The sequence below is a fragment of the Nansenia antarctica genome (genome assembly GCF_963989245.1).
Source record: "Nansenia antarctica genome assembly, chromosome: 9".
NCBI classification, from domain to species: Eukaryota; Metazoa; Chordata; class Actinopteri; order Argentiniformes; family Microstomatidae; genus Nansenia; species Nansenia antarctica.
This window is the reverse complement of record NC_137679.1, coordinates 14,285,570-14,296,281: the sequence shown is the minus strand read 5'-3', so window position 1 is coordinate 14,296,281 and position 10,712 is coordinate 14,285,570. Positions and strand designations below refer to the sequence as shown.

General features: G+C 45.7%; 1 protein-coding gene across 1 annotated transcript; it reads left to right on the top strand.

The window, feature by feature from the left end:
- Nucleotides 1–6,786: 6,786 nt before the first annotated feature.
- Nucleotides 6,787–9,751, top strand: LOC308165355 (stonustoxin subunit beta-like; the record flags this gene model as incomplete). Its single annotated transcript, XM_080539513.1, has 4 exons — nucleotides 6,787–6,792; nucleotides 6,899–7,015; nucleotides 7,360–7,519; nucleotides 9,198–9,751. The coding sequence occupies 4 exons, from the start codon at nucleotides 6,787–6,789 to the stop codon at nucleotides 9,749–9,751; spliced, it is 837 nt and encodes a 278-aa protein (XP_080395639.1).
- Nucleotides 9,752–10,712: the final 961 nt, after the last annotated feature.

The window sequence follows — 10,712 nt, the reverse complement described above, 5'->3', positions numbered from 1 at the left end:
GTCAGACAGGTTTTCACAGGTACAATGACTCAACAACCAACAGTCAGATTTGCCTCCCTGACTTTTATACTTCAGCGTCCAACCATTATCAAATATTTATAGCATTAAGTAGATATCCCCGGTATTACCATGGTGTGTAGCGTACAGTAACAGTGTGTGTGTGTGTGTCCTAACAGTGTGCGTAGCATACAGTAACAGTGTGTGTGTGTGTGTGTGTGTGTGTGTGTGTGTGTGTGGTGTACAGTAACTGTGTGTGTGTGTGTGTGTGTGTGTGTGTGTGTGTGTGTGTGTGTGTGTGTGTGTGTGTGTGTGTGTAGTGTACAGTAACAGTGTGTGTGTCTACAGAGTCAGCTGAAGATGAGTCAGCAGAAAGTCCAGCAGAGACTCCAGGAGAGAGACAAGCAACTGAAGGGGATCCAACAGGCTGTGGAGTCTCTCACAGTGAGTACTGACCAATACTACCATTTCACTGCTCTCCAGTGTGTGTGTGTGTGTGTGTGTGTGTGTGTGTGTGTGTGTGTGTGTGTGTGTGTGTATGTGCATCCTTTTTTCCCTCCCTGCCCCAACTAAAACAAAATTGTAATTATTTTTAAAGCATTTATATTTATATATTTTTATTTTTTGCCCAGGTGGTGAAGTGGTGCAGGTTCCACAGAATTCCATTGCTATTGTTCAAGTTGGTCATTTCCATTTCAAACCCATTTTCTAACTTTGTGGGAACCCGCAGTAAAAGTACACTGGCTTTCACACCGGCAAAGAACCGTGCCGGTTCGCGTTCGCATTCGGAAACCTCCGAACGTTAGCGCTGTCTGGCGAACGATACACTGGTATGAACGCGGGCTCGTTCGCCAGACAGCGTCAACGTTCGGAGGTTTCCGAATGCGAACGCGAACCGGCACGGTTCTTTGCCGGTGTGAAAGCCATAAAGAACCGTGCCGGTTCGCGTTCGCGTTCGGGAACCTCCGAACGTTGGTGCTGTCTGGCGAACCAGCCCGCGTTCATACCAGTGTAACCAGAACCATCCGCGTCATCAATGATGGGTGATGAAGGGGCAGGATAAACAAAAATGTCACAACTAGATGGCAGCTATTTCTCTGGAAATCTTCCACTACAGTATCTGAAATAAACAGAATTTTCTATTAAACAAAACAAAAGACACTTTCTACACGCGTTCTCTGGAATATAAATGGCTTACGAAATTCGCGTTCGCGCATGTCCGCGCGCGCGTGTGTGTGTGTGTGTGTGTGTGTGTGTGTGTGTGTGTGTGTGTGTGTGTGTGTGTGTGTGTGTTTGCTGAGCATGTGAGGAAGATAGAGAGAATAATGAAACTTTTGATATTGTTTTTGATCACTAATGATTAGATTTAGATTAGATTACATTTTGTCTACTTCCTTCTTGCTGGTCTCTACAGCCTAGAATATGACACACCCACTGACGACATGACTGTTCTACGTTTTGGTTCGCGCTTGAGAACCACTATTTTCTGGTTCCCGCTGCGAACCAACTTTTCAGGCTCCAAACCAATTGAGTTTCGGTCTGAACGCACCGGCCGGTTCCAGACTTGGTTCGCGAACGGGAACTGGCACGGTTCTTTGCTGGTGTGAACGCCCTAACACAGAGCTAGAGAGAAGAGGAGACGGGGGTCACTTTTTGGCGCATCAGCATATCGAGGGCCGAAGAACATAACCTCCTATCTGAAAATTTTACTTTTTTGGGAAAACACAAAAAACTGTGTTGTTTTCTTGTAGAATGCTATTTTTTAAGGATACCCCTATACAATTGTATGAATTGTATAGGGGTATCCTTTAAAAATAACTGTGTTGTTTTCTTGTAGAATGCTATTTTTTTAAAAAAAATAGCATTCTACAAGAAAAAAAAAAAAAGTGAAATTTTCAGATAGGAGGTTATGTTCTTCGGCCCTCGATATGTATTCCTATCTTAGGAGAAGTGGGGGCACTGCCCACAAAGGAGGACGGTGTAGCCGTAACAAAAGTCAATGTTCAACACTAAAGACAACTCAGGAATCAAAAAGTCAAGTAATAGGGGGATGTCTCACTCCGTTGCACCCGTAGCATTCCGGGAGGTACTCCTGTACCTCTCTCCGGCTATTCTATAAATCTACGTCTCTTCGTCACTCGAGCTCTGGTTATCGGGGTTCTCCCCTCAGGTCATCTCGGTCTGGTCACACAAAGACACGTTATTATAAACGTTCATACATAGTATTGGTCACCGCAGAGCGGTCCTCACCCATCCATAACGTGATTGATGAAAACAGATTCAGTAAATTTTTTATAAAAAGAAAATCTAAAAGAATTTCCAATAAGTATACTTGAATTTAATCAGATTATTTGCTGTAATATTTGATCTGTTCTGGAGGATAACATTGAAATTGTAAGCAGTTTTGTATGCCTTGTTTTATGTCACGCTACTCACATGTCACAGCTTTTCACTGTCCTGGTGCCCCGCTGGTGGAACGAGCTTCCCACTGCTGTCAGGACTGCAGAGTCACTCCCTATCTTCTGCTGTAGACTGAAGACCTCCGTCTATTCAGACTTGACTTACTTGACTTATGCCGTTGGATCTCTTGCAGAGCAAAGGCCATCAACGACTCTTCTCCATCCATCACGGCTCTGGGCTTTCTTTTCCACCTCTCCCCAGCTGGTACCCCGCCTCTTCAACTCCGCCTCAGAGTCCCGCCTCCAGCTGTTTCTGGGCCTTCCTCTTTTCCGCTTTCCCTGTGGGTTCCATGTCAGGGCCTGTCGTGTGATGGTAGCTGCTGGTTTGCGCAGGGTGTGACCAATCCATCCCCACTTCCGTCTCCTGATCTGGCTCTCTACTGGCTCCTGGCTCCCTCTCTGCCACAGTTCCTTATTACTGATTTTATCTGGCCACCTGATTTTGAAGATGCGCCTCAGACAGATGTTGATGAAAGTCTGGATTTTCTGCAATGTTTTCTTTGTCATTCTCCATGTTTCTGAGCCATAGAGAAGGACACTTTTAACATTAGAGTTAAAGATGCGCACCTTCGTTGGAGTAACTATTTCCCTTGAGGCCCAGATGTTCTTCAGGATGATAAATGCTGCTCTGGCTTTGCCTACCCTAGCAGTGACATCACTGTCTGTGCCACCCTGCTTGTCAATGACGCTGCCAAGGTAGGTGAAGGAGTCAACTTCTCTGATGGGTCTGTCGTCTATGATGACGGGGGTGGTGTTCGGGGTGTTAATCCTCATCAGTTTGGTCTTTTCCTTGTTCATCCTGAGGCCTGCTGCAAGGGATGTGATTGAAAGCTGGGTGGTCTTGTCCTGCATGTGGTTATAGCTGTGTGACAGGAGTGCCAGGTCGTCAGCAAAATCAAGGTCATCAAGCTGTGACCAGAGGGTCCACTGTATGCCTTCCTTCTTGCCCGCTGTGATGGTCTTCATTATCCAGTCTATGACCAGGAGGAACAAGAAGGGTGACAGTAGACATCCCTGTCGCACTCCGGTCTTGACCTCGAAACTGTCTGACGTCTGGCCTGCATGTAAGACCCTGCAAGTCATTCCCTGGTAGGTGTTCTGGACCAGGGAGATGATCTTCTCAGGGACTCCGTAGTGCCTCATTAGTTTCCACAGTGTCTCTCTGTCCACGCTATCAAAGGCCTTTTCGTAATCTACAAAATGTATGAATAGGGAGGAGTTCCACTCTATAGATTGTTCCACTATGATGCGTAGTGTGGCAATCTGGTCGGCACAGGATCTGTTACTCCTAAAACCTGCCTGCTGGTCTCGAAGTAGGGGATCAACTGCAGTTCTCATTCTCTCCAGTAACACTCTGTTCAGGACTTTGCCTGGTACTGAAAGAAGCATGATTCCCCTGTAGTTGTTGCAGCAGGTTAGGTCTCCTTTCTTTGGAATTTTGATAATCCTTCCTTCCATTTTTCCGGCACCCTCTCCTCCTCCCAGATTGTTGCGAAGAGGCTGTGGAGCATCTCCGTGGTGGTTGCGATGTCGGCCTTGATTGCTTCTGCTGGTATTCCATCCGGCCCTGCTGCCTTTCCTGACTTCAGAGCCCTGATAGCCTGTCTGATCTCTGCCCTGCTGGGTTTCTCACAATTTATTGGTAGAGGTGTATCTGCTGGTGGTATGTCTGGCCTGACTACTGGGTTTGGTTGATTAAGAACTTCTTTGAAGTGCTCTGCCCATCTTCCCCGCTGATCCTGAATGCTGGAAATTGGTTTGCCCTGCTTGTCCTTCACTGGCTTACCAGACTGGTGGAACTTGCCTGCTAGCTGTCTGGTGATACTGTATAGGTCCCTCATATTTCCCTGTGCTGCTGCCATTTCGGCCTGTGAGGCCAAACTGTCCATGTGGGCCTTTCTGTCCTTCCTGAAACCCCTCTTCACCTCCTTATTCGCCTTGCTGTAAGCTTCCTGTGCCTTTCCCTTCGCTGCTCTTGTCTTACCTATGTTCATCCTTTCCTTCTTCCCTTTCCTCTCCTTTAGCTTCAGCAGTGTTTCGGCCGAGACCCAGTCCTGGTGTTTTGTCTTCCTCCTCCCAAGGACCTCCTCGCATGTGTCCAGCCAGATCTTCTTTGACTGCTGCCACCGGGTCTCCACATCTCCCTTTCCCTCCATTCCTTCGTCCTGCAGTATCTGGAATCTGTTCTTGAGGCTTATCTGGAAACTTTTCTCAACTTCCCTGTTCCTGAGAAGTTCCAGGTCATACCTTGCTGTTGTGTTGCTGGTGTTGTGGTGTCTTTTCAGACGGAGCTTTGCAGTCATCAGAAGGAGGTGGTGGTCTGATGATACATCTGCTCCCCTCTTCACTCGCACATCTTGGCATGACCCTCTGAACCTTCGACTGATACATATGTGGTCTATTTGGTTTTCTGTTACCTTGTCAGGGGAAATCCATGTGGCCTTGTGGATTCGTTTGTGTGGGAATCTGCTGCCTCCTATGACCAGCTGGTTTATGGAACAGAGGTCTGCGAACCTTTCTCCATTTTCGTTCATCTGGCCCAGCCCATGTGCTCCCATGATATCTTCATACCCAGTGTTGTCAGCTCCGATCTTGGCATTGAAGTCTCCCATGAGAACAGTGACATCGCCCCCTCTCTGTCTGTCCAAGACACCCTGTAGCTGGTCATAGAAGTTGTCTTTGTTTTCCTCTGTGCCTTCGTTGGTTGGAGCATAGCACTGGATGACATTTAGCTTGATGTTCTCCCTCTGGGTGGCAAACTGAGCAGTGATTATTCTTGGGCTCTCTGGTTCCCAGCCGATTAGAGAGCGCTGAGCTTCTGGAGCCAGCATGAGGGCCACTCCTTCTGTGTGGTGTGCTCCCTCTTCTGCGTGTCCCGAGTAGAGCACCATCTCCCCTGATGTTAGCTTTTTCTGCCCCGCTTGCAGCCACCTCGTCTCACTCAGTCCCAGGAGAGGGATGCCATAGGTCCTCATCTCCTGTGCTACCTGGACTGTCCTCCCGGTCTCGAACATGGTCCTGATGTTCCATGTAGCGATCTTGGTGATGGTCCTGGGGGTTAGCAGGGGGGTCGGCCTTACAGCGTCCCTTCGGCTTTGGCTGTCCGGCGTCATATACCTCCTCTGTGGAAGCCCCTCTTTCCCCAAGCCGTGATGTTTTCGTTTTGTCGTTAATGTTTCCGTAACCAGTTTAGCTTTTTGTGCTGTGGAGTGGTTGGCCCCACGCGCAACCCCCACTTCTGGAGGGCCATGTGCTGCTCTTAGTCAGGTTTGGAATGGAATGGAATGGAATGGAATGGAATGGAATGGACTTTATTTGTCATTGCTACAGTACAGGTACCAAACAACGAAATTTAGGAGGGGTGGCTCCCCTGGTGTTAGGAAAGGAAAAAGAAAACACATTTTAGAAAAAGCATAGATGCATAAAATCACAAGAAGGTAAGGAGCTGGTTTACATCAATAAAGGCTATGTACACAATCCACTGTACTATACTGCACAGATAGTCAACTAGGGTTGTCATATTGCACGAAAAGTATTTTTTCACATTATTTTAAAGTGTCACAGTTTGCAGGCTTGAAAATGTACATGTTTGTGCCTCAGCACTAGCTGCCATACAAGGACCCCACCCAAGGACGATAGAGCCCTCGGGTGAGGGTCCCCCTAAGCCCCCCCACCACTACAAGGTGGCAGCACATCGGGGGGGGGGGGGGGTGTCTATTCAGGCTTCACCTTAACTGTCCCTCCTGAAACCTCTCTGTCCCCTCTACCCCCCCTGTACAGTTTCTTTACTGTAGATAATTAAAATAAATAATAATAATAATAACTTTTATTTGTATAGTGCTTTTCCTGCAAACGTTGCAGCTCAAAGTGCTTTAATCATTATATAATCATAATTTAATGATTTTGTAATTTAAAGGCAATATTAAAAATATTTGCTGAGGTTGCATCCCTAATGTAAACTGGCAGTGCATTCCACAATTTGGGTGCATCAAATGAGAATGCAGCCTCACCAAATCTCTTCTTTTTTACATGTGGTACACAGAGAAAACCAGAGTCAGAAGACCTGAGAACTCTATTGGGCTGATATTCTAGCAAAAGGTCTTTCAGATATTCTGGTGCTATGCTAGTGAGAGCTTTATAAACAAGCACAAGGATCTTGAAATCTATTCTATTCTAAATAAATGAATAATAATCTTAATTCTTCCTTCTTCTAGCATTATGACTGCCAATGGCCCCTGGCCCGAGCATAGATGACTTTTTCTTGCTATGACTGATGGATAGATGACTCACTTACTTAGACTGTACATTTATTTGTTGTAAGTCGCTTTGGATGAAGGTAAATGTAAAGATGGGTGATACTTTGTACAGTATTTCATTTTCAACATACCAAAACTGAGATGTGATGTTGAGATGTAATAGCGTGTGTGTGTGTGTCCTAACAGCGCTCTGCACAGGCAGCAGTGGAGGACAGTGAGAGGATCTTTACTGAGCTGCTCCGCTCCATTGAGAGAAGGCTCTCTGAGGTGAATCAGCTGATCAGAGCCCAGCAGGAGGCAGCAGTGAGTCAGGCTGAAGGCCTCCTGGAGCGACTGGAGCAGGAGATCGCTGAGCTGAGGAGGAGAGACGCTGAGCTGGAGCAGCTTTCACACACAGAGGATCACATCCATTTCCTCCAGGTAACGACACTGACCCTCCATCTGGAATACTGAAAGAGATTAATGTTCACTATTCATTCATCCTCTGTTCTCTCTCTCTCTCCTTCTATCTTTCTCATTGTCTCTCTCTCTCTGTCTCACTCTTTGTCTCACTGTCTCTCTCTCTCTCTCTGTCTCTCTCTGTCTCTCTCTCTCTCTGTCTCTCTCTGTCTCTCTCTCTCTCTCTGTCTCTCTCTGTCTCTCTCCAGACTTGTCAGTCTCTCTCCAGTCCCAGTGTGCGTCCAGACATCCCCAGCATCATTGAGGGTCCTCTACGGTTGTTTGGAGATGTGAGTGAGGCTGTGTCTGAGCTGAGAGACAAACTAGAGGCCCTTCTTAAGGGGGAGTGGCCCAACATCTCAACTACAGGTGGGTTCCAAACTCTACAAACCTTCATCACCTCAACTTCACACCTATCCAAAGTAGTCCTAATCATCACTTTATATATATATATATCAGTGGCGGCTGGCCGATAGAGGGCGCTGGGGCGCCGCCCCCACCTTCACTTCCACCTTCAGTTGCGATTTGTAAAAGTTTTTTTTTTAAATAAACATTGTTTATTCACAAAATGCGGCTGATATTCTGTCGGCGCCTATCAGCATTCATTAAAAATCCTCCAATACAATAAACATTTTTATCTGTGTGTGTGTGTGTGTGTGTGTGTGTGTAAAACTCACTGTTAAAATACGTAGGGGGAGAACGCGGGGCGCCGTGTCAATGCAAGTCTATGCCAGGACGAATACTTTTGGCTTACACGTGAGCTGTAGCAGCGCTCCAATTGGCTGTCTCTATTTCTTGGCCAGGGCGCACAAATAAGCGCCCTGGCCAAGAAATCTCCGGTTGTATTGCAGACAATGCATTATGCTGAGGACTCCCGACTTCCGGTTTTCCGGACTTCCGGGCTTCCGGAGTATTTTAAATGAACATTCGTAATGTCTGTCTCTGATGTTCATGGTCAATTAAATCAGCCTATTTTGTGCAACTAATAATGTTCCCGCTAATGGGTTAACCAAGCAGCCTCGCACCTAACGTGCAAGCACCTATGTTCGAACTATTCATAGCAATATGCGCGGGGCAAGGCGGAGGTACGGGTAAACACGGCTCATGTTCTGTCATCAAAGGTAAGAGTTGGTTTTCTTTAACTCAGCTGATGCATTGTTGTGTTTCTGACATGGTCTGGTTGTGATACATCATTGAATGTGTTGACCTGCTGTGATGTGTTGACCACCATCACTCTCCATCATCATCCATCATGTGTCTATGAAATAGATAGTACTGTACTACTGACTGCAGCATTCATCTCTGCTCATTGATGTAGCCATGTCACACAGACACATAGTACACATATTCATCTGCTACCTTTATTAACCTGAGTGTAGCTGTGAGGCCTGTACTAGCCTTGTTGACTAGACTTCCTCCTTGTCTGACACTGGGTATTGGACCGTACCGACGTCCATAGACCGGTCACTCTTCCACCTCAGTGTCTGTAGTTGACAGGGTAACTTCTCCATGGCCACACGGTCATTTTAAGGGTGAAAGTTGAAATTATACAATGGTTGTAACGCCAGTGCGTGTTTTATGCGCGTGCACGCGGGAAAAAAATCGTGCACGCGGGGAAAAAATCGCGCGCGCTGCGCGCGCGAAAGAAGACCCCCCCCGCCACACTGCTGTGCCCCACCCAAAAAAATGTGCACCAGCCGCCACTGATATATATATATATATATATATATATATATATATATATATATCTGTAATATAGTATAATGTCTCTCTTTCTCCTCCCTCCCTCCCTCCCTCCCTGCCTCCTCTCCATCCCTCCCTCCCTTTCGTCTGTAGTGAATGCAGTTTCTGATTTTCTGCACAAAGGGTCCAGGCCCAGAGCCCAGTTCTTACAATGTGAGTATGTTTATCCTGCAGTACTGATCCTCTCCACAAACTCTGAGATGAACTAGAGAGCTCTAGGAGAGGGAGAGACTCATTAAAGACAGCCTGCATATCTGACTCTCCTTATTTATGTGTTTTGGTCTCCCCTCTGCTCTTCTCCCAGATTCCCGTCGGCTCACACTGGACCCAAACACAGCACACAGACAACTATATCTGTCTAAGGGGAACAGAAAAGTGAAATATGAGGAAAAAGACCGTTCATATCCTGATCATCCAGAGAGATTCACTAAACGCTGGCAGGTGCTGGGTAGAGAGGGTCTGTCTGGACGCTGTTACTGGGAGGTTGAGAGGTTGCGTGGGGTTGATGTAGCAGTGTCATATAAAGACATCAGCAGAGTAGGGTCAGGTCATGACGCTACATTTGGATACAATGACAAGTCCTGGAGGTTAATCAGCGATTATAGTGGTGGTGGTGGTTATAGTTTTTATCACAACAAAGTTAAGACTGTAGTATCAGGCCCTCACTCCCACAGAGTAGGAGTGTACCTGGATCACAGGTCAGGTACTCTGTGCTTCTACAGCGTCTCCTCTGACACAATGACCCTCCTCCACAGAGTTCAGACCACCTTCACTCAGCCCCTCTATCCTGGGATTGAGTTTGGGTTTACGTGTCGGTCTTTTTATGGGGACGGTGTTGAGCTGTGTGAGCTGGAGTAGAGGTCCCCATAAGAGTGATGCTTTATCATAACCAACTATTCTGTAGAAACTCCTCACTCCTCAACTTGGCCTTATTATAATAAATGATACAGTTGAAGTCGGAAGGTCACATACACTTTAGCCAACTACATTTAAACATACCCTCTGGAACTCCCTCCCCACAGTGATCCGCAACGCCCCCACCCTGGACTCCTTCAAACTAGCCCTCAAAACTCATCTGTTCTCCAAGGCCCTAGACATTGTTTCAGTTTTGTTTTGTTTTTTTCTGTTTTGTCTGTCCGATCATTCCCCTGTAAAGCGTCCTTGGGCTTTTTGAAAGGCGCTATATAAATTAAAGTTATTTTTATTATTATTATTATTATTATTATTATTATTATTATTATTATTATTATAGTTTTTCACAATTCCTGACATTTAATGCTTGTAAACATTTCCTGTCTTTGGTGCGATCATTCATGTTTCAAGTTTATTTGTCTTTATACCAAATACAATTATATAATAATAAAAAAAGAATTAACATATTCAGCCATTCAGTATAATCACGTGTAACAACCCCAAAGCCATGCTGTGTACACCAAGGCGCAAATACACTTGATTACATAATGATAATAATAATAAAACACGCAGCTGCACACACATTAATATTTGTAGATTCGTTTTCAAACATTAGACATTACATTTTGCCAACATTGTAGCCAAAGTAGCCAATTGCATGTTATTTTATTATTGTATTGCTCTAATAAACCTTAGTACGCTCTGTCTCTCCGTCTGTGTTCATTTGTTTGTTCCCTGCACATTATAACCTACTAGTTCTTCTTACTTACACGTTTATTTATCAAATACACGCTCTGCTTGTTTCCATTCATGATGATATCTTTCTGTAAATTCATATAGCCTATTGCATTATTAAAAAATTGACAGCACTGTAAATAGTGTCATTCAATGTGTAGCAGGTTACTTT